Source organism: Perognathus longimembris, chromosome 3, assembly GCF_023159225.1.
Source record: "Perognathus longimembris pacificus isolate PPM17 chromosome 3, ASM2315922v1, whole genome shotgun sequence".
In the NCBI taxonomy this organism is placed as follows: domain Eukaryota; kingdom Metazoa; phylum Chordata; class Mammalia; order Rodentia; family Heteromyidae; genus Perognathus; species Perognathus longimembris.
The window spans coordinates 88,069,322-88,093,023 of NC_063163.1; the positions used below are offsets into that span (position 1 = coordinate 88,069,322).

The following is a 23,702-nucleotide window of genomic DNA, read 5'->3' on the forward strand; positions in this document are numbered from 1 at the left end:
GGGTCCCTTACACTCTTCCCCAAGCGATTCCTCTCCACGTGCTGCCAGGGACACCGAGGCACAGAGGGGGGAAGGAACTGCAAGCTCCATAGCTAATCTTGGGCTCTGAACTCCAACTGCTATAGCCAGGCTGCCAGCTGAGGCAGCGAATTCAAATCTCAGGACAGGAGCTGGGAATATGGCCTAGTGGCAAGAGTGCTTGCCTCGTATACATGAAGCCCTGGGTTCGAATCCCCAGCACCACTATATAGAAAACGGCCAGAAGGGGCGCTGTGGCTCAAGTGGTAGAGTGCTAGACTTGAGCAAAAAGAAGCCAGGGGCAGTGCTCAGGCCCTGAGTTCAAGGCCCAGGACTGGCCAAAAAAAGAAAAAAGAAAGGAAAAGAAAATCAAATCTGAGAACATCTGTGCAGGAGCCCAGGAGCCCACCCCGCCTGCAGCCTGCTCCTCTCCACGGCTGCCTCACCCAGCTCGGAGCTCTGCTGCGGGGTGGCGGCTTCCTCGTGGTTGGCCTCATTGGCCATCGAGCGGGTGATGCGGCCCTTGCGCCGACCCTGGCTGTTGGCTGTTTTGCGGCCCTTGGCAGCCACGGAGGCCTCCTTCTCATCATTGTCCTCCCCAGAGGTGTCATCTGTCTTCTCCCTGGGGGCACAGGGGACATGGGGGGAGGGGATTTGCTGGGGATGGGGAAGGCAGGGTGTGCAGGGTGCTCAGCAAGCATGCCGCTGAGGGAGGAGGGCTCTGCGGGCACCTCATGCTGTCTGACGACCAGAGGAAAGGGGGAGCAGCCTCTGACTGCTCTATGCTCCAGCGAGGGAAGGGAAGAGCCACTAGCTCTGCAGCTGATTTCATTCCCCAAGCTGGGGGTCTCTCCTGCCAGGCACACTGTACAGCAGGGCCCGGCTGTTGGTGGGGACCTCAGCTATGCATGCGGAGCTATGCATGCTGGGGAGGCAGGCCTACTAGTAGCCTGCAGAGGCTGAGGTCCCAGGGCCCTCAGGGGCTGGGGGCTGGGGTTGCCGTGTAGTGCTAAGCTGAGCCTTCTCAGGCTGCTCAGGCTCAGGAGATTTAAAGCCTCAGCTACCCATTCATCTTCCTGAAAAGCCCTGGCTGGAGCCAGGAGACAGAAAGGCGGCTGCACTCCTGGGCCCATCACAGGTACCTGGAGCGCATTCTCCCATCCCCAGGGTCTGCCTGCACTTCCTCCTCCAACCCTGGCAGGCGGGGGCCAGCGGGGCTGGGGGCCAGGGAGGCTGGGCCTTGATCTGCTGGGGCTCGGCTGACACACATAATTCTGCAGGTGGGCACCACTAGCTGCCTGCTTCCGCCTCCCGCTCCCCTCCCAGACCTCAGGAGGGGGAGGCGGGCAGAGTTCCAAAGCCAATGCCTGGATTTATTAGCTCTACAGCACAGCTCAAATGAGCTATCAGTCTCCCAGGTCTCCTGAGGCTGGCGGGGCGGAGGGGGCAAAGCAGTCAGAACAGCTTCCGGGAGGAAGGGCCCACAGAGACACAAGCTGGCCGCTGCCCCCACCTGGGAGCCAGGTGCCAAGCAGCCTAACTTGCTAAGTGCCCTCCACATGAGACGGGGAGGAGGCTGGCATGTGACCTGGGGGGGGGGGGCGATGGGGGGAGGGTGTTAGTGTGTAACCAGAGGCAGCAGCCTTACTTGCTGAGCTCTTCCTTGTCGTTGCCGTCTACCTCAGGCTTCTCTTCCTCCTTCTCAGCCTCCTTTTCCTTCTCCTTCTCCTCTTCCTGGCTGGTCCTGGCCATTTGCTGCTGTTGCTGCTGCTGCTGCTGCTGCTGTTGCTGCTGCTGCTGTTGCTGCCGGGGATGCAGAAAGCAGATGAGGAGGTGATGTGGGTGAACAGCCACACCTGCGTCCTGGCCCCCCCCCCCCCCCCGAAAGGGTGTGCAGCACTGCTGTGGGCCCAAGGACCAGGGCAGCTGGAAGCAAGAGTCAACTCCCTGGGCTCAATTCCTGCCTCCTCCAGTTGGTGCCTGTGTGACCCCCTGAGAATCTTAACCTCTCTGTGCTCTGACTTCCCCACATTAATGCGGGGGGGGGGGTGTATTTGGCATGCTAAAGCTTTGGTGGGGGCAGGGCTAGACACTGGGGCCTGGGATACAGTGACTGGCGGTGGAGGGAGCACCCAGCCCGGGCCTGACTTCACGCAGGAGAGGAGAGCCCTGGGGAGCAGGGAGAGGTGCCTGGCCCCCAGGCCGCCTCTCAGGCCTTCCAGTCTGTAAAGGAGGAAGTGGGAGGCACAGTTCCCCAAAGCTGCTGGGAAGCCCCAGGCCCCAGGGAAGACCACAGTCAGGCCAGCAGCCGCTCAGGGCTGGCTCTCCCTCCTGCTGCCCCAGAGGAGGGCACAGGCTATCCCACGGGAAGAGGCCAGGCTGGCCCTCTCACCCAACCTCAGTGGGCCCCAGCACCCTGGACAGGAGGCAGGGTGCACAGCAGCTCCCGGCTGACCCTCCATGTAGATCAGACACTCCCAGGCTCGGGGCCAAGGGGGCCATGAGAGCAAGCCTTCACCAAGACCCCACGGAGCAGCCACACCAGACAGAGCTCAGGCCTGGAAAGACACTTGCCAGTGCGGGGGCGAGGCCGGCAGCACAGCTCCCCACCCCACTCCTCCCAACCCAGAGCATGCGGCACCCACCGGGGCCCCCGAGACCAGGCTGGGCCCAGGGCATCAGCCCCCGTCTCTGCCCCCATGTCCTGTATGAGGGAGGGGTGGGAACAGGCAGGGGCAGGGGCAGGCAGGGTAGGAGCAGTCCCGCTGGACTGCTGCTCCTTGGCAGCAGTGGGGTCTCAGGAAGAGACCTCATACCCACATCAAAGCCTCCTGCATGGGTCAGCACTGGGCAGAGGTCCAGCCAGCACCAGGGCCTGGTGACTTCTGTCCCTTCCCTCGGGAGGCAGCTGTTCCAGCCCTCAGTCCCCAGCCTCTGGAGAGGCCTGGAGCCCAGGCCCACTGCTGAGGCCCCCCCTCCACCCCCGCGCCAGCTCCCCAGGCAGGGAGAAGCAGGGGCAAGCAGGTGCCTTCAGGAGGTAAAAGACTGGGTTGGACTGGCCCCACACCTCCTGCAGGTGCACTGGCTCAGAGCTCTGCAGAGCTGGGCTATGCACAGGGTCCCAGCAGACACTCTAGCTTGGGAAGGGAAACCTTCGCTGGGCTGGCAAAATATCCCGACTGATCCTACGTCCCTCAGGCTGGGCTGCCCTGTAGACCCTGTACCTGCTTAAGTCTGGGCAGGAGTGTGCAAGCTGCCTTTAAGTGAACAATAGGGCATGGCCATGTGCCAATAAAACTTTATTTACGATGGCTGGAAGTGTGGCTCAGGTTGTAGAGTGCCAGCCAATGAGCAAAAGCATCAAATACTGAGTTCAAGTATGGGTCTCAGGCAAAAGCAAAAACAAACAACAAAACTACCCTTAAAAAAAAAAGTTGGGCACTGGGGGCTCACACCTGTAATACTAGTTACTCCGGGGGCTGAGATCTGAGGATCACAGCTGGAAGCCAGCTAAGGAAGGAAAATCCAGGAGATTCACCTCCATTCAAACACCATAAAAGCCACAAGTGGCGCTGTGGCTCAAGAGTGCTAGCCTTGAGCAAAAAAGCACAGGTACAGAACCCAGGCCCTGAGAGCAAGCCCCAGGATTGGCACAAAGTACATAAGGAAGAAGAAAAGGAAACTTTACAAAAGCAGGTGGGGGCCCGGTACAGAACAATCTTCAGGAGTGCCCCAAGTTCTTGGTAGGAGCAGACTGGAAGTCTGGAGGCTCCATACCTCCCCTTGGTTGCCTGGGTGACTCCCACTGGTCCCTGAACCTCACTGAGTGGGAGGCCCTTGGGGTGGCCCCTCACACAGAGCACAAAACCTGGGACCCTCCTTTCAGGATCCCGAATGGTTCTGGTGGGAGACTCCGCTGTCTATGCAGGCCAGCAGGAAGGCCGGCTGTGGGCTCGCTGCCCAGTGCTCCCTCAGGAATGTTCCCACAAATCCCAGCACAGCTCTAGGGAAACCTTGGGCCACCAGTGCACAACCCCAAGGGACCTTGCTTAGAAGACACTGCTGAGGATAACAGGCATGGACATTGCTCCCACAAATGAAAACACAAAGACACAGAGAGGGTCAGTGATCTGCCCAAAAACATTCAGCATGCCAACACGCAGCATCAAGTAATCAGGAGTGCAGCAAACTAGGAGGCTACAGGTACAGGCACCAAAGACAACCGGGCACTCGGGAGATGGATGGGTCTGAGTGGCAACACAGAATTGATGCTGGGTTTTCAGCAACTGCTCAGCTGTGAGAGAATGAGGACACCTGCAATCTGACCACAACGAGAGACCCTAATCAAAGCTAACACTGTGAGCACCCACGCGCAACGCCACGGCACATCTGACTGCAAGCCATCAGCGAGGCTACGCAGCAGCGGGGAACTGGAAACGCGAGGTGCAGTGCATAGCCCTTCTGGTCCAGCATGGTGAGGATGGTGCTCGGTGGATGGCACTGGGCCCCTCCACACAGGCCATTAAGGTGCACCATACTGGCTCTCCTGCTAGGACTGTGCTGTGGACCACAGGTCGTGTCCAGGAAGGGGCCAGCCTCCCTGCAGGAGCCCTCTGCCTCCCTCTCCTGCTGGGTCTGGCTCTGGCCTTGTGCGTGCTGGGCATGCACCAGACCACTGAGCTGACCCCCAGACCAGGCTCCATTTCAAATCCGACTCAGATCCTGTTCTGCTGCCATAATGAAGCCCACAGCCCTCCCCAGCGGCCGGGATCGCCCGGGCCCTGCTCTGCCTCCTTTGGTAGAGGAGGTGGGAGGGTGGCGGGTGGCAGGGCAGCTGGAGGAGAAACAGGCCCGGTGGGAACAGGTGCAGGGCTGAGGGTGAGAAGACCAGCAGGGAGGAAAACGGAACAAGAAGAGGACAACAATCTGCAGACGCGTGTGGGCCCTGCGTAGAGCCAGCAGCACCCCAGTCAGGGAAGACGGTGATGGGACACAGGGAGCTGTGGGTCAGAGGTCAGGGGGCACCAGCAGTGGGAAGCGGGGCTTCACCCCAGCCGCCTCCTCCCTTCCTCCCTTGGACACGGCGTGACCGCAGAGCTTCCTGCCAGTTCCCTTGTTCTGTCTCTGTGGAAAGGCCCCTGGGGGACCTGGTCCACCATAGCCCTTCCACTGACCCTTTCCCTGTAGCCAAATGGCTATCCTTCATGCCTGCATCCCTGGCCACACCCCTGCCCTGTGGTGGACCTGTGCTGGCCTGTGCTCAGCTTCCCAGTCCCACACACAGCTGCGGGAGCCGCCAAGCACAGAGAGCCACCCTCACAGGCCACGAGGGCCCCGGACGAATGCACAGTCCTGGGCTCTGGGCTGCACACTGGGGATGCAGGCAGCATGGTTCACCCTGAGCTGCTCACTTGGATACACAGGAGATGGCTGCTTCTTGGACAGAGCCCCTGGTCCTGATGGTCAGCCCCTAGCCTTCTGGGACAAGACCGGGCCAAGATCGAGCCCTCCCTCCATCTCTCAACCAACCACAGGGACCCCAGGCCTTTGCCAGTGTACCCCACGTACGTCTGTGTGCAGTATTTACTGAACACTTTCCTAGCCAGCCCGTGCCTCCGGCACAAGGCTCTGTGGCTTTTTCTGTAAAGGGAACAGAGGAAGGCACGAGCCACCTGCTCTCCCGGGCCACTGCCCCAACAACACGGAAGCTGTGTGATGCTGTGCGCATCAATGGTGGTGGCTGCGTTCCAATAAAACTTTATTTACACAAACAGGAGGAGGGCTGGGATTGGCCTCTGAGCCACCCAGGAAGCAATGTGTTTTTCTCTCAAGTAGCCACTAAAATAAACACACAATGCTATTAAAGTTTAAAACACTTGAGCTTGTAAACCACCCCAAGTTGTCCCAGGAAGCCTTGCTTTGGGAATGTGGCCTTTCAACCGCAAGGATCCACACCACCCAGCCCCGGAAATTTCCAGGCTCAGAAGGAAATGACCATTTCTCCCGGTTCTGTCTTCAGCTCCTAAGAAATCCTACAGCAGCAGGCAGGGGGAGCCAGGGCAAGAGGAGCCCAGAGGGCAGCAGCCCAAGGGCGCCCCAGCTCCCTGGCGGTGACCGCCCGCCACCCACCGGGGTGTACGCGCACGAGGAGCTGCCCCAGGAGCTAGCCGCCCATGCCGCCCTCACCTGGCTCTTGCCACGGCGCCGGTAGCTTCGTCTCACCAGACTCTTGTAGTTCTCATTTTTCTTGGTCAGATAGTAGTAGAGGACGCACTCGGCCACTGTCTGCAGGCAGAGAGAAGGATGAGCAGGAGGCAGAGACCGGGATCCAAATCCAGGCTCTGCCCAGCCCAGCCCAGCCCAGCCCAGCGAGGTAACCCTGGTGGCTGAGGCTCGGCTTGCTTTGTAACAGTGGGCCTGCTGTGGAGAGGTCGGGAGTTGCTTCCCTCCTCTGAGGGGTGCCGGGAATGGGTGGGTACCACCACCGCCCATGTCTGCATGCGGTTTAAGGGTGGCATCATGAGCCCGGGCTCATGGACGTCACACACCAGGCCACAGGGGCAGCGGAGGGCACAGAGTCTCGTCCACATGGAGGTTCATTAATGTCCCGAATCGTGGGAGAAGTTCCCGAGTCCCTCCAGCTAGCACCAAACCTAGCACTTTCCCCTCCTGATGCCCTAAACACAGGCGGCGGCCGACTTCACCCAGAAAGCACTGCCAATGGAGGCTACTCCCTGGGGCCACAGCAGCGACTGCAGGGGAGAACATTCTCAACCACAGGCCCATGCTGACCAAGTAGGCTAGGTAGGTAACTGGGGCTGTGACCTCACCCCAATGGCCTCGCCCCCTCACTGCCGCCACCCGCCTGCCCCTGCCCCTCAGCTGGCACCTGCAGTCTGCCTTCTCAAAGCCCCAAGCCTCACCCCAGAGCGTCTCTTCTGCAAGAGTGCACCAAGGCCTCCTACAGATAGTCCCACCAGTCAGAAGGGGTGCCCCACCTGGAATCTGAGCCACAGGCCTGCATCCTGGTCATCCATACCCACCCCACCCCCCAGATGGGAGGGGAAGGAGGCTATTTCTAGGGCTGGATGTGCAGGTTGGGTGAGTATAGGCTGGCAGAGGGCAGACATGGGGGGGTGACTGTAGCTCCCAAGGCTTAGGGACAGGTGCCCACAGTGAGGACCACACAGGCATTCCCTGAAGCGGGCAGTGGGGAAGCCATCCTGCTGTACTGCCAGCCAGCCTCGTGTCACACCGAGGACCAAGCTTTGCCTCAGTGACCCCTGTGTCTGCTGACAGGAGCTATACCCTGGGAGCACGGCAGGCTCGGGGCTGGGGGGCATGGTGTGGCTGTGTGTCACTTCTACATGTGGGCCTATCCACAGTGGATGGGAAACATGTTGGCTTGGGCCAAGAGTGGCATCTGGGGTGTCCAAAGAGGCAGTGGCCACAGAAGGACCCTGGCCTCCTAGATGCAGACCACGCCCATCTACAAAGCCTTCCCTAGGCAACCAGGAAAAGCAAAGCTCTTGGCCTGGTCTGAGAGGCGCTCCACAGGCCTGGTCCCCAGTCTGAGGGGTGCTCCATAGACCTGGTCCCCCTAGTCTGTTTGGTTTTGGGGTTTTTTTTTTTTTTTGCCAGTCCTGGGGCTTGAACTCAGGGCCTGAGCTCTATTCCTGGCTTCTTTTGGCTCAAGGCTAGCACTCTACCACTTGAGCCACAGCGCCACTTCAGCGTTTTTCTATATATGTGGTGCTGAAGAATCGAACCCAGGGCTTCATGTATACAAGACGAGCACTTTACCACTAGGCCATATTCCTAGCCCAGTGATCCCCCTAGTCTGAGGGGCACTCCACAGCCTGGCCCCCCAAGTCTGAGGAGCACTCCATAGGCATCCAGGACTCTGGGGATGCCTGGCCTAGCAGCTCCCTGAGTTTTCAGGGCTCTGGAAGCCCCAGGCTCCTCCCCATCCTAGGTGGGGCCATGCAGCTTTTCCAGAGAAAGGAGGGAGGGGGCAGGGAGAGGCAGAACCAGGCCAGCCGAGAAGAGAACCAGCCAGGCAGGAAGGCTCCTCCCCCTGGGCCCAGTCCCTGGCAGCAGCCGGCAGAGAAGACGCAGACAGCAGAGAGGACTTGGACAGGGGACTCACCTTCCTCTCCAGAAACGAGGCGATGAGGCCAAAGTTCTTGGGATGCTGTGTGAACCTGCGGACAGAGAAGGGTGGGCCGGAGGTCAGGCCTCAGGGGGCCCTGGGGGGCGCCTGCCATCCCCGATGCCTGCCGTGGAGCTCAAAGCAATTAATCTGGGGGTGTGGGAAGGGCTGCAGCGGGCGGGGACCAGGGCGGAGGGCGTTCCTTGGAGTGAGTCACCAGCTGCAGTGCCTTTGAAAATATATTTGTTTGTCCTGCCAGAGGCTTCCAGGAAAAATGAGGACATTATATGCCTGTCTGTGGGGTCCCCCCCCCAAGATTTGCTATTGTTTCTCTCCCCAGCTGGATCTGGGAAGTGAGGCCTCCGCCGGCCCACAGGCCTACAGGCCTGCCCAGGCGAGGTGGTAGCCAGCCATGGCGGGGCTTCCCCAGGAGGGCGGGCCCCGGCGCCAGAGCCGAGGCAAGGCTGTGGGAGGGGCCTGAAGGGAAGAGGTGGCAGGAGCTGGCCCCGTGCCACCAGCTTCCTGCGAAGCCAGGAAGGTTACTGGGAAATCACTCAACTGCTGAAATGTCAGGGCTAGGGAGCGGGCGAATGGAATGGTGGGGGCGAGTGGGGATGTGGGTCAGGGCCTGCTCGGGACCCTGCTGGCTCGGGTCACTGCCTGTCCTGGTGTCCCCACAGCCTGACACTACCCATGGGCTTCCACTTGCTGAGATATGGCTGCCAGGAAGGAGTCCACCAAGTGCTTGGACCTGCCAGGCCTCCAGGTGGCTGGGCAGGAGGCCAGCGCGTCCCTCCTGCTCCTGGCCAGTCTCTGGGGGAACCCACAAGAGCCTTTTCCGCTTGGGGAGGAAGCGGCAGTGCCAGGGCTGCAGGTGGCGGCTGCCGTGCCCGCCCTCACAGGCCGGCGGAGCCAGGCTTATCGAGAGGCACTGTTTTCCACAGGTCCACAGGGCTCCCCAAACAGATAAAACCCACAGGAGCCCACAGATCAGACTCGTCACTTCTGCCTGATTCTCTGCCCCTCCTGGCGGCCAGAGCCCCCATTTCAGCAGGAGGTCAGAATCCGGCCTCCACTGCATTCAAGCCGTGTGGCCTGTGGCAAGCATCTGAACCTCTCTGGGCTTCTGTTGCACTGCCTATGTGATTGGTTGGCTGGGCTGGGCTGTTCTGAGGCCTACGAGGACAAATGAACAAGTGTAGGAGACATCAGCATGATGCCTGAGACAGAGGCCCTGCTGCAGAACCGTGGCTGACAGCCCAAATGGTGGGCTCTGAGCTAGGGGGACTAGAGACACGCTCGGGGCAGGCGGGTGGGCTCACTTCTCCCGGAAGGTCTCCTTCTCCTGCTCACTCCACATGTTCATGACTTGGCGGTCTTTGTAGACCTTCATGGGGTCGTCCATGAGCCCGTTCATGTTGATGAACTTGATCCGCTGCTGGTCCGCGTCATACAGCATCGGTGGGATCACAGCCAGCTGGCGCATCTGCTTCTCCAGGTTCTGTGGCAGAGGGCTGGGGTCAGAGGCAGGGACCAGAGAGGCAGGTGCTCTCCTGGGAGCCCGGGGACTGTGATGAGGTGGATGCTCCCAGGAGAAAGACACTGATGAGTTAAAAACTGATGACGGCTGGCGTGGGTGGAGGGAGAATTTAAAGGCGCTGGGACAGGTTTATGGAGGGCAGCGTTGTAAATCAGAGGCTCAGGGCAGCTGCCACCTTATCAGCAGCAGAAGGCAGCCATCAATTTTCCCTTTGGAAAGGTGAGTGCCATAAAACACCATAGGGCAGACACTCAGCCCGGGGGGGTAGGGGCCCCACACACTCTGGAGATGACACTGCCAGACAGTACAGTACGCCTCAGGGCCCAGCTTCCCCAAGGGGCATGTAGAAGGGCAGCTGGAAAGCCAGGGAGGATGGGAGCTGGTGGCTGACTGCCCTGCCCCAGCCCAGCACCAGATCCCCCACAAGAGGAGGCAGGCAGTGCTCAAAGCCAGGAATGACTGGGAAGAGGCTGAGCCGCGCTGGCTGGGCCGTGCTGGCTGGGCCCAACTCCCAAAGCCCTGCAGCCAGCCGCCCACTGGAGATGAAGTACTCGTCCCCAGAGGCTCCCGGAGACCAAGGCACCCACTGCTGCCACCACACTCCTCACTCAGGGCTCAAAACGCTCGCTTGGAGGACAGCAAGGCAGGCCGACTCGGGGCCTGCATGGTGAGACACCCCAAAAAGCCTTCGCTGTGCACACACCTCTCACCCTCCTTGACTGCCAGACAGGCAACTGGCACAGAGCACGGATCACCTGTGGGCCTCCTTCCGCTGCCCTGTCCTCTCGGGCAGCTCCTGACTGGAAACCTTCCTGAGGACAGATGGCATCCCTCTGCCCTCTGCGTTCCTCCCTCCCATGCTCCCAGGGACCTCAGGGAGGTCCAGGAAATTTCTCTCCTCAATTCTATTCTCAACCCTCACTCCCAGTAACAAACGGCTCACTGGACAGCTGTATGTGGCCAGGACCCAGCCAAGGGCCCCTGTTGGTGTGGGTGACACTCTGCCCAGACACACATAGCTCTGGCTGTGGCCGTGATCTGGCCCGGATCTACTTCTGCCCACTTTTTGAAGTGAGTGCATCACAAGGCACTAAAGGTAAGACTTTCTTTAAAGGCCTGAAGGCCTCTGAGTGACCTACATCCAAATGACAGGGCCAGCCAGGCCCTCTGGACAGGTCTCCAGGGAGACTGAGATCTGGGCCAGCCACGTGTACTGTAGTGAGGGAACGTGGGCCCCAGGAACTACTACTGAAAAACCAAGCTTGTTTCGTTCCATCTTCATTAATTTCCATTTAAAAACAGCCAAGAGCAGTTCAGCTGGCCTGGGTAGGGCAGGGGCTGCCCCATGGAGCCAAGTCTCCAGAGGTGAAAGGAAATAGGTGGTTTTCTGTGCTGAAATCTGGGAACCAATGTGCCCTGGACCTGGCTGATAGAAGGATGGAGGGATGGGGAAGGAGGCCTCCTCTCGTCCTGGCCACTTCCTTGTGCCAGCGAGCATGGCCAGTCAGCCCCAGCTTCCCACTGCTGGGGCAACAGAGGCCACACAGGCCGGTGATCCTGCTGGCCCCTCTGCAGTCCAGTGGGACCCATCTGTGGTCACTTCCGCAGGCCACAACTTCCCATGGTTGCTGGCCCCTGGTGCCTCCTCCTGCCTCCCACATTCCTCCTGTCACACCTCAGCCCCTAGGTTTCACTGACCACTTCCTGCAGGGATCCTTCTGCTTCAGCTGGGGCCATGGGGAAGTGGTGTGGGCCAGGGCTAAACTCACCTCCTGCTCCGAGAGGCCGTCAATGATTTCAGACACCTCGTGCTCACTGCGGGCGGCCGACATGGAGAGCCCGCTGCCCCGCTGCCCCACCCGGCTGTGGACCAAATGACACAGTCAGGACCGGCCCACTGGCCAGAACGCTGGGCAGTCTCAGGGGAGCCCTAAACCCACGACATCCTGGGAGATGCCAGAGCTGGACAGTGGCAGAGGCTATATTGCACTGCTAATCCCGGACTCAGGGACCCAGAGAAGGCTGGATCACCCCCCACCCCCCAAACCAATTCCTAGACCACAGAAACTCATCTCTGGTCTACCAGCCTGAGGATGAAGTGAGATCTGGGAGCAAAGTTACGCTCGGTGCCTCAGCTTCTCCACAATAGTTAGGGTTAATAAGTGGCAGCAGCTGCCTGTCTGATTTTTGGCCACCGTTCCTAATGAGCTGCGTTTAATTGCTAAGGATCAATAGCAGCCCTCATCCCTCTGCTCCTGCCCATGGCCCACCCTCATAGCCGTCATGGGGGACAGTTCCCATCCAAACCTCACGCACAGGGAGACTCAGACACAGCTGTCCCCAGGGCCAGGCAAGCTGCACATAGTAGTGAGGGGCAGGTATGAGCTGCAACCCACTAAAAGAGCACCTGTCCCACTAACACATGGCTGAGTTCTGAGCACCCAAGAGGCCAAGCAGTCCCAAGCAGGCCATGAGCCTGAGACACCCTGTCCTGGGGGTGCGCGGGGTCACACAACCCTGCCTCCCTGCCTCCTCTACAAGTAATCCGGAGCAGGCCATGGACCTGAGATGCCCATTCCGGGGGGGTTGGGGGGGCATGGGCACACAACCCTGCTCCTCTACAAGGCTCTGTTCCAGGTCATGCTCTTCCCACCCACCCACCATGTGGACACGCCTCTCTACACAGCCATGCCTCCAACATGAGGTCCTGCCCCCTCTACAGGCAGCACTTCATCCACAAGATCACAACTCTGCCATTGATGCCCCATTCCAAGATCATGCCTCCTCTGTGTGACCCACCCCCTCCATGAGGTAGGGTTTTGTCCACAAGGTCACACCCCTTCTACACGGCCCCACCCTTCCACATGGCCACACCCTCCCTGAGGACATGCATGGACAGGCCCCTTCCACGAGGCCCCGCCCCCTCCAAGGACATGCATCCCAGGCACCCCACACACAAGGCTCTGGTCACCCGTGGGCTCCTGGCCCCTCCACGCAGCCCTGCTCACCTCTGCATGCGCTCCTGCAGCTCCCGCTGCTTGCGGATCTCTGGGAACTGCTTCTCGTAGTACTCCCCGCACCTTGCTCTCCTTAGCACGCCGCCGGGGGTTGTTCTCAATGCGCTCCACCTTCTTCTCCCAGGCCTCCATGAGCTGGTCATAGCGCTGGCAAAACTTCTGCTCCTGCGGGCCAGGGCGGTGGCTCTGAGCACCAGCTCCTGCAGTCCAGCTCCTGCTGCTCCACCATGTGCCCAGCTCACACACTCAAACTTGCACATGCAGACAACATTTGCACATGTACACATGCTCACATGCAAACACACACACACACACACACACACACACACACAGAGCAGAGGCGGACAGATGCACCCTTACGCAGATCCAAACACAGACCAAAATGGCGGAGAACAAACACAGAGGCCTGGGCATCCCAAACTCCGGTGAGCGATGTGGCCGCCCCATCAAGCCACAGCCACTGTGGTTGTCATGCTACGGATCCCATGTAACTCAAGGCTCATGCCTCAGGAGCCACCTGGGAGCCACCATGGGTGGCGTCCAGCACGGGCAGGTCCTCACACTCCTCCAGGGAACTGGCTGGACAAGGGGGCTCCGGGTGTCCTGGCCACAAAGGGCCCTGGGGAGTAGCGCTTCCAGGCACTTCCTGTTTCCCTGGCCTCACAGCCACAATTCCCAGCCCCATAGCTCAAACCCCAGAAGGCCCTGTCACCCGTTCCAGATGAGTCCCTGTCCATGTCTAACCACAGTGCAGCCTGCTGCACAGCCCTCCATCAGCCCAGACATGCCAAGCCTGTCTTTCTTCCCCAGGAGTAGCCTGTACAGGCCTGTCCCGCAAATCTGCCTCCCCACACAGGCCAAGGACTGAAGCAGCCAAGCCTCTGCTGGCTGGTCAATAGAAGAGCCTGCAGTGTCCCGGACCCCAACCACTGGGCCCTGGCACCTCACTACTCACCCATTGCTTGCGGGCGTGGTTCCTCCGTTTGAAGTACAGGATCAGCTTCTTCCGCATCGCCTGGTTTCTGTGAGGTGGGAAAGGTCAGCATCAGGCGGCAGAGCAGCAGCCCCAAGCCTGCCCAGGCTGCTGGCCGGTAAGAGACAGACAAGCAGCGGCTCCAGTGAGGCTGCCAGCACACGACCCTCCTCAGCCACCCCAAGCACAGCAGACACAGAGGCCACCGCTGTCTGCAGCCTCTGCCCTGAGGCCTGGCGCCACAGCCCGCAGCCTCCACCCTCTGTGAGCTGCCACACACGTGCCCAGGACCCCTAACCAGAGTCCTGCCGCTGTGGCTGGGTGGAGCCTGGCCATCCCTGGTGGCTCTGCCCTGGACTCCAGAGCAGCCTACTCTGTGCTGGGCGCAGGCCTGGGAAAGCACCAGGACCTCCAGGCTCGGGCTGGGTGACCACGCCCCCTCAGCCCAGGGGACCAGGCTTGACCAGGCAGCCCCAAACAGCCTTCATCACCAACAGGGAATGTGCAGAGATGGACAGAGAAACTGAGGCATAAGGAGTCACAGAGACCAAGAGATAGGACCCAGAGAGATGGGGACACAGACTGGGGAAACGAGGACTAGAGATCCAAAGAGGAGGGCACAGACCTCAGACAGACAGACGGACAGGAGAGTCTGAGAGGGATGGGAGGATGAGGGAAGCCAGAGACTTAGAGGAGAAGGACACAGTTTTGAGGGGAGACACTGGGCAGCTCGGGTGAGGGAGGCAGGACACCCCACTTCAGCAGCCCTAGGACTCCAGGCCCCCAACCTCAACACACAAACCAGGCACCACAGCGCGTGTCCAGGACAGGCCTCGGGATGGTCACATCCCTGAATCTGTCCCCAATACAGGTGTACACGGGCATTGCTGGGGAGGGGCCCCCACATGTCCCAAACAGAAAGCTCACTATGGCAGATGGAAGCCACCCCCGGTGCAGGCTCCCAGGGGCTCACGCCTGTGACCTTCCAGACCCTGATTTTGGGAAAAGGACAAGGGGACCAGTAAGGCACCCACATGCAGAGCCACAGGGTCTGGACCAGCCTTGGCCGTCCGGTTATGCATGAGGCTCTGGCCACCCCCACCATGGTGCAGGGGGCCCTGGGAGGCCCCAAATCCTACCACACTGTATCTTGAGCTCATCTCAGAAGTTTCCCAAGTCTCTGTTTTCCCACTGGAAAGCTGGAACCCACCGCATGGTGTCTCACTGTCATTGAGCAGCATGCCCTGGGGACTGCCCGGGTGGGGACATGTGGGGTGGCTCAGGGATGTCCTAGGCCCCACTGGGGTTGCACTGGCAGGAAGCAGGGCAAACAGATAAGCAGGGACCTGGTGAGGGTCCGAAGGTAGTGGCTAGAACGCAGGGTTCCGGTGGGGCCAAGGCCTCACAGGAGAGACGACGTGAGCCGAGCCTCATCTGGTCAGCAGGGCCAGCTGTGGGGCAGCCTGGAGGGCCCTGGGGGTCCCTGACAGCCCACACTGCAAGCACAAAAGTGAAGGCCAGAGCACACTCAGCCCATGAAGCACAGGAAGACCAGGGAGCACAGGGGAGGCGCGGGGCGTGGGGCACAGACACAGGACACGGGGCAGACCAGAGACACTGAGCCACAGCCACAAGGCCCTGATCCCAATGCTGCTCTCCAGGGAGTGGGTGGGGCTCAGGGTCAGACCAGAAGAGGAACCCCAGATGACTACAAATTGCCAGAAAGGGAGAAAAGGACCAAAAGGATGTGAGTGATCTGATGATGCCAGAGAGTGAAACAAATCCCTCAAGCCCAAAAGATAAAAATAAGAAGCTGCATAAACAAACGTGGGGGGGGTGGGTCCACTGGGCAGGCAATGGACAGACATGTGCGGGGACAGAGTGACAGAGGGAAGCCGAGCCTCGGCTGGACCCTTGGGTGAGCACCCAACTCAGAAGGGGACAGCGGCATGGCCCGTAAGTGCCCCAGTGCCGAGTGAGCACGGTGACGCACGGATTCACACCTGTGACCTTCCTTTCCAACCCGCCTGCCAGCCCCAACCGGCCACCCACAGTGCTGTGCGGGAGGGATGGACGCTGGGCAGGCAGGTCGGGCGGCACTGCCGGGTTCCTGGAGGAGGGTCTGCCCGGCTGTGGGGCAGGAGGAAGCTTGAGCAGAGGAGTGGGGAGGACAGCCTTGGCAGACACCCGCAGGGCCCTGCCCGAGAGCCCCAGGCCATCCCTGCCCTGGACAGCGACCCGACACCTCTGGGGGTGGCAGCACAGGACCAGCGAGGTGAGCACAGGTGACCGCCACATGTCCCAGCTGCCCGTGAGCAGGAAGCCGAGCGTGAAATTAGCTTTAACGCCACACACTGGCACACAGACACAGAGAAATTAAAGTGACAGGGCCAGGTCCCTGGGGAGCGAATGACCTCCCACCTAGAGGCAATTACAGCAGCAGGGGGAGGGGAGGCGGCTGAGTGAATGAGGCAGGGGCTGGTGGCAGGCCCACCAGGAGCCCGCCGGATCGATCTTGTCGTCCTTGTCACTGCCGCTGTCACGGCTGTCACGTGCCATGTGCACAGCAAGTGCATCTGTCTCTCCCACTGCAATGTTAGGCCTGGTCCCCTGCTGTCCCCTCCAGGCCCAGCTAGGGTCTGGTATGGAGGAGGGAGGGTAGGCAGAGGAGGAGAGAGGGGAGGGGTGGCAAGGGAGGGGAGGGAACCTATTCTACCTCTGCAGAGAAACAGGACCACAGCACCACTTCCCACGTAAGGCTCAGACCTTAGCCTGTGAGCCACACTGCATTGCCCAGCACACCCTTGGCAGCCAGAGCAGCCTGCTTCACCCGACCCCCAACCAGGAAACTGAGGCAGGAGAGGCCAGTGACCTGCCATGCGGACACAGTGCCAGTCAGAGGAGCCGGGGAGCCCCCAGGTCCTAGTCCTGGAGGAACCAACCTATATCCACGCAGCTTCCAGCGGCTCAAAGCCCATCAGAGGAGCCGGGGAGCCCCGAGGCCCTAGTCCTGGAGGAACCACCGTACATCCACGTGGCTTCTAGCGGCTCGGTCAGCACCGCGGCTTAGCTTCTGCCGAACTCTGCCTCCCAAGGCCCCACTGTCCCTTCCCTCCTATCCACAGCCACAGGGTTATTTGTTTCTGCCAGTCCTGGGGCTTGAACGCAGGGCTTGGGCACTGTCTCTGAGCTTCTTTTGCTCAGGGCTAGCACTCTACCACTTTAGCCACAGTGCCATTTTCAGCTTTTTCTGTTTCTGTGGTACTAAGCAATCGAACTCAGGGCTTCAAACGGTGACAGGAGTCTTGGTAAAAAATGTGGGAAAAGCCCTGGAGTTGTAAGGGTAATCAGCTAAGAGTTTACTTGCAAGTGAGACATACTGTATACATGAGTAGAAATGTCACAGCAAGCCTCCTTGTGAACTCACATGGGCTGATATAAAAAAGAACTCACTCACAGATACATCCCCATACAACTGACCATGGGCTAGAAATCTCAACAGCTTGCTGTGTTCTAAACATTAGGGCACTCCTCTTCTTTCCAGGGCTGACCCCTGGCCAACACAGGCTCAAGAGAACACAGCCTCCTTTTTGGGTTGTGAAACAGGCCTCACTATGTAGCTCAGGCTGCAGGATCCCCCAGATGTCTGCCTCAGTCCTCAAGATACGGGGGGATAACAACAGGATGCCAAGCACGGCCACCACACCCGGCCACAGCAGCTCTCGGATAAAGCATGTGAGGACTTACCATCCCATTCTGCTTAGAGAGATGTAGCCTGCATTTTCTTCCAGGACCCAGTGCATAGTGAGTGGGTAAGCAAATGAATGCATGATTGCCCAGGCAGCTCTGGTTTGGTGGGGACACCCCTGGCCCTAAGGCCACCATGACGAGGCCCTTCACTGTTGTCCACCAGCCCTTCGGGGCCCAGTGCACCCCAGTGGAGGGGCCAGGCACCTGGCAACAAGGGACAGCTGACTAGGAGCACCCCATGCCATGCCAGTGCCCCTCCCCACACTTACCACCGGGCTGGCGCATACATGCCTACCAATCAGTAAGGAAGCCCCCCCCCTCCCAGCACTGGGAGCCACAGGAGGGGCCACGGGCGCTCCAGAGCAGACTCCACCGGTGAGCCCCGCCCAGGGCCAGAAGGTGTGGCGGGTAGACGCTCAGCACCGAATTCTGCGTGCTCCATCCAGAGCAGCTCTCCGGGCCTACCAAGCTCTCACCTCCCCCCTACTCCCCTGCGGGAGAACCCCAGCTCAGCCCAGGCGGCCAGGCTCCCATGAACACATCCCAAGAAGCCAGCCCTTCCGGCAACCACACCCCAACACCACACTCCAACACAGCAGTGCCCCCGCCACGCCCAGCTGTGTGGCACCTAAGGGACTCTCTCCTTTCCTGCCTCTAGATGGAAAAGTCTACCACTGGACCCCACCACATTGGCCCTCCAGAGCCCTGGAGGAGTGCTGCGGGCCACCCTATGCTGGCTGTGATGAAAACAGCCCCTTCCAGCTGGGCAGGAAGCCGAGTGTAGCCCCAGAGAGCCATGTCCCCCTAGACAGCATGTCCCAGCCCTGTGCTGGTGCCTCCTGCCAGCCCTCCCCAGCCCGAGGCTTGCTCTATACTCAGGCTTAGCCCTCGCCAGTGCCTGGCCTCAGCTGAGCACCCCACCCCACGGCCAGCCCCCCAAGCGAGCCCACAGCCTGGGCCCCAGTGGCTAGCACTCACATTTTGATGTTCTCATGGTACTGCCGGGTATCTGAGGGCTGGTTGTACAAGGGCTGCAAACAGAGAGAGACACACACAAGTCAGAACTGCAGGCCTGGAGCACTGGACAGGGGATGGGGCTCCCGTACCCTCAGCCCTGGAGCAGTCATGGGCCCAGTGAATAGGGGCCCAGGCACATGGCAGGATGGGAACAGGACGGGATCAGCTCCTCTGGCCCAAGTGGCTGCTCTGTGGGGCCACAGCTCCCAGGAAAAGTTCCCAACCCCTGGGGAGCCACAGCTAGCCACAGCCACTGCATACAGGGTGCCGTGCATCTCAGCCGCCATGGAGACCCCCCACTGAGGCCACTTCTCAGGAGACCACGGTGCCACAGGTGCAACCGCAGTGGAGATCCAAGCTGCTCCACACACGCCAACGGGTGGCGACAGGGTGTGCAGCTCTATAGCCAGGAGATGACTGTAAAGCCTGGTGTAAACCCAGGCTCTGGCTCTCTGGCTGGCAAACCAGGATGTGTGACTGGGTGCAGCCACTATGTGAACTGCGCAGGCTTCCTGGGCCCCCAGGGCCCCCACAAGCTGGGCAAAAGCAGAGACATCTCAGGTCTCAGGGGGGTCAGGTCTGCTTCCAGGGGAGGTAGGCAGAGACAGTTCAGGGTGCAGCCCTGTGAGTCCAGCCAGGACCACTGCCGCCTCTCAGCCGACCACAGAGTGGTAAGCCACCGGAAATGGTGCTGCTGCCCACTGATAAAAGCAGGGCCGCTTTGTTACAAGGGAGCAGCTCAGGCATAGTCACTGCCTGATTCACCTGTGCAAGCTGGAGTCCCAAAGACGTGGCAATGTGCCCACAGTGGGCATGAGAAAACTGTGGAGAGGTCCTCAGTGGGCGAAGGGTTTGTGCTGCCTTTGTCTGTCTGTACCTCCCTCCCTGTACACCCACATGCCCCCAGGAAGCCCCAAGGGCAGCCACAGATGACAGGCTGGATGAGACAAACTTAAGAGCTCACAGAGAGCAGACAAGTAGGCCCTGGGGTCTCAGGCTCTACCTGCTGTGGACTGCTCCCCACCTCTGGACCTGACGTGTCCTGATGAACTGCCAGGGGCTGCCAGGTAGAGGGCAGAAGACCCCATTCAACCCAGAGGGGTGGAAGGCAGGGGACCCCATTCAACCCAGTGGGGCTGAGGACAGAGGACCCCATTCAACCCAGAGAGGTGGAGGGCAAGAGACCCCATTTAACCCAGAGGGGCAGAGGGCAGGGGACCCACTCAACCCAGAGGGGCAGAGGGCAGGTGACCCCATTCAACCCAGAGGAACAGAGGGCAGGGGACCCCATTCAACCCAGAGGGGTGGAGAGCAGGGGACCCCATTCAACCCAGAGGGGCAGAGGGCAGGGGAACCCCATTCAACCCAGAGGGGTGGAGGGCAAGAGGACCCCATTCAACCCAGAGGGGCTGGCGGGCCCTGGTTTGGCCTTAGACAGGACCAATAGCCAATGGGAGCTTGAAGTAGCTGAGACCTTGGTGCAAGTCACAAACAGGAGAGGAACAACCCCCTCCCCTAAAAGGCAGTAGCTGCTGCCCCTCGAGCACAAGAGCACAGGAGTGCTGCTGCCCCTCCATGAGGTCACTGGAGGCCAGGAGAATGGGGACCCCCAAGAAGCAGCGGGGATGCCACAACCAAGGCTCTGCACAGTCCTGGAAGGGAGGGGCGCAACATGCCCATAACCTCACACAGATGAGGACACGCCCACACCACTGTACCAGGCCCGTCCAAGCCAGAGGCCACTGCCAGCCTGGTGGCCACATGGTCTAAAGGCCTCGGCAGCCAGGAGGGACCTTTCCACCAGCCCAGGAGAGTAAGCGTCCCAGGCAGGTGGGGGGGTGAAGGGGGGCACAGACCCCAGGTCCTCCTAGTCAAGGGGGGGGGAGCAGCCAGGGGATGCAGAGCAGGGAGGACAGAGGTAGGGTGCTATTCTGATCAAGAAGACCAGGAGGGCTGGGAACACGGCTTAGTGGTAGGGTGCTTGCCTAGCATGCACAAAGCCCTGGGTTTGATTCCTCAGTACTGTATATTAAGAAAAAGCCGGGAGTAGCACTGTGGTTCAAGTGGTAGAGCGCTAGCCTTGAGCAAAAAAGGCTCAGGGACAGTGTCCAGGCCCTGAGTTCAAGCCCCAGGACTAGCAAAAACAAAACAAAACAAAAGGAGTCCAGGACTGTTCCAGGCCAGCGGTGGGGTCACCGAGGAGACAGGTGTCCCAGAGGCTTACCTGGTAACAGACAGAGTGTCAGCTGGGGCCTCTGCCCTTGGGTGACAGCAAGCTCTTAAAATAACACCTCAGAGCAGGAAGGAAGCAGACTAAGAACAGCGCAAGGCCACATCTGCTCAGCCCCCAGCCTCCGGCCACCTCCCTCCCCCCACCCCCACCCCCACCAGTCAGCCAGGTCCCCACCATGCACCCCCAGCCAGGGACTCCCATAGCCAAGCTGCCCTCCCTCAGCTGTGCGTGCCTCCCTCCTGGGGGTCACAGGCCACAAGGACCTCCACAGACCCCGACTCCTCTCCAGGCCAAGGCCCCAGCCTCCCAGCTCTGTGGTCCTGGCTCTAGAACCATGAGGCATGGAGCAGCCCTGCCCTGCTCCAGCCACTGGGAACGGCCAAGACCAAAACAGTGCCACAAACTCAATATCCTGCCTCGCCTTTGCTGTGTGGCCCTGGGAAAAATACTGCCCTCTCTGTGCCTCAATTAGAACACAGGGACAGTGACACTCCCGTAAGACCAAACAGGAGAGTCCTCTCCTATCCCCACTGCAGACCACTGAGCTGAGGCCAATGACCCCAGCTGACAGCCCTGCAGGGACATCTGTCCCACGATCTCGGTAAGACACTCCTCCCTTTCACCTCCAGAAAAGCTCACAGCTCTGCTGGTGCTGGGCTCCAGGCGTGGACACAGTAGCAGACCAGAGACCTGGGGGAGCCCCAGAGACCACACAGCAAGAGGGGCCAGGGAGGCCTTGAGCCTGAGAATGGCCATTAGCATCTGGCAAAAGGGGCCACCAAGGCCAGATGCCGCTGGTGCAGTGGCAGGTGATGCGACCACTCTGGGAAGTGGCCGGAGCCCGGATGAGGAGGTGGACACTGCCCTAGAGGGAGGAGAGACCCCACCAGGGGGCACGGGCCCACAGGCCCCCAACAGCTCATCTCGCCAGCAGTGTATGAAACAGTGAGACAGGGTCTCCGTCCAACAGACTACAACAACAGAGAGGAAGAGGGGCCAGCCTGCCACCCTAGCTGCGGGGAGGCAGAGGCAGAAGAAGGGAGAGTCCCAGGCCAGCAGAGCCAGGGCACCAAGGCCCCCGTGTCACAACAAAATTCTGAGCCCAGGCCCCAGTGTCAACCCCAGCGCGCTAAAACTCATGCCCTGAGGCCACGGAACCAGCCTTGGCAATGCGGAAAAGGCAGCTCCGAGAGAGACGGGGCCTGTTCTGAGTCCAGGGCTCCATAAGGGCTGGTCGGTCCTGCAGGGCTGACTTCCCATTCGGACAGCAAGACACCAATCCCCGCCCAGGGCCCCTGGGTGAGCCCAGGACTGAGGAGCTGAGACTGAAGGTACCACCCACAACAACCTGGGTGTAAGGGTACCTGCCAGGTGACAGAAACAAGAACACACCACAGCCCCACACCACCTGCCACAGGCCCCATCCTCAGTGCCACGCAGACCAGACCCCCACTGTGACCCAGCGCATCTTACAACGAAGCACAGAGAGGCCAAGAGACTCACTCGGCGCCACACAAGCATGGGGTGGCAGCCCTAGGAGCAGAACCTGGGTCAGCTGGCCGAGAACATGGGCAGGGAAAGGGGGCCAGGCTGTGGACACCCGGGCCCTAAGTGGCTGGACCCCAGTGCTCAGGCAGGGGAGCTGCAGCCACTGCCGGCCAGAACCTGGGTCAGCTGGCCGAGAACATGGGCAGGAAAAGGGGGCCAGGCTGTGGACACCCGGGCCCTAAGTGGCTGGGCCCCAGTGCTCGGGCGGGGGAGCTGCGGCCACTGCCGGCCAGCGGGCTGCCCCACGATCTGCAGACCTCTTATCTTATCAAGATGGTGTGCTTCCTGCTCCCCATACACACTGCCCAGGCAGTGCTGGGCAGCGCACAACTTCCTCTTCCCCACCCCCGCCTGCCGCCCCCCCAGCCCCCACCACGCCCGCCCGGGCTCACCAGCTCCACCTGGGGTCCCAGGCCCTCCAGGATCCGATGGGCAGCCTCGGCCTTCTTCTGTAGCACGATCAGCCAGAAGAGAGGAGGGGAGAGAACCGAGAGGTTATAAATAGAGTGCGCGGGGGAGGATGCAGCGCTGGGCCCCCTCCAGGCCTCCCCCAGCCTGGAAGCGGCGCAGGGGCCCCAGTGCCCCTCGTGGCCCTGGCAAGGCCTTCTGAGTTCGGACTGTAACTGGGCACCACGTCCTCCGCGCCTGCTCCCTGTGCCCCCGCACCCTCCTGCTCTGTGATGGGGGGGCCGCTCCATGCCAGCTGCCTCTGCCAGGCCTGGAAGCTGGAGGGCTGTGAGGGACCGGCCTCCATGCCCTTTCTAGGATTCCTGTGTTTCACAATCATGTGATTATTTGCAGGCTGCCAGCTTTCCTGCCCCCGCCCATCACAACCCAGGCTTATTAGGAAAGCGAGCATGTGGCACTAGGCTCGGAGCTGATTCAATAGTCTAGACCTCCCGGCCGGCCATGAAGGCGACATTGTGCCTCTGCTTGGCCTCCTGCCAGACCTGGGACCACCAAAGCGGGCACAGAGGCAGCTGAGCGTAAGGCCCCAGGCACGGAGTGGCTCGGGGTGGGGGAAGCTCTCATAGAGGCTTGGGGGACAGACCCTGGGAACACTTCACCCTGCAGCCTGGCTGCCCAGTTGGAGCCACACGTCCCGGGGAAGCACGATGACCACATCCCCTCTTCCCTGGCGGCCAGCCTGGGGGGCCGTCTGATGTTTGGCGTGGGCTGGGAGGTCAGGCTGCAGAAGTCTGTGCCATCCCGTGGGAGCTGCTCCCCCCCCCCCCATGACCCCCAGCCTGGGGAATGTGGTGTATATACAAGGACCTATGACACCTAGCTCATCCGGCCCCTAGGTCCCAGGCTACAGGGAGGTAGAACCCAGCCTCACCCACCCCACCCCCCACCGTGTGCAGGGAACCTGAGACCCACAGCCTGAATGCAGGGGCCAACCAAGGCAGAGCCGCGACTGACTGTGGAGCAACTGATCAGATTGACCACGCTGA

The 23,702-nt window shown here is 60.6% G+C and overlaps 1 protein-coding gene across 1 annotated transcript in view; it reads right to left on the bottom strand.

The window, feature by feature from the left end:
• Ncor2 (nuclear receptor corepressor 2) overlaps window positions 1–23,702 on the bottom strand; it is a 105,984-nt gene that overhangs the window by 39,077 nt on the left and 43,205 nt on the right. The window contains 11 exon segments of the mRNA XM_048343127.1: window positions 465–640; window positions 1,667–1,821; window positions 6,205–6,303; window positions 8,168–8,222; window positions 9,493–9,671; window positions 11,480–11,573; window positions 12,719–12,783; window positions 12,785–12,892; window positions 13,683–13,749; window positions 18,429–18,481; window positions 22,641–22,697. Coding sequence (XP_048199084.1) covers window positions 465–640; window positions 1,667–1,821; window positions 6,205–6,303; window positions 8,168–8,222; window positions 9,493–9,671; window positions 11,480–11,573; window positions 12,719–12,783; window positions 12,785–12,892; window positions 13,683–13,749; window positions 18,429–18,481; window positions 22,641–22,697 — 1,108 coding nt within the window.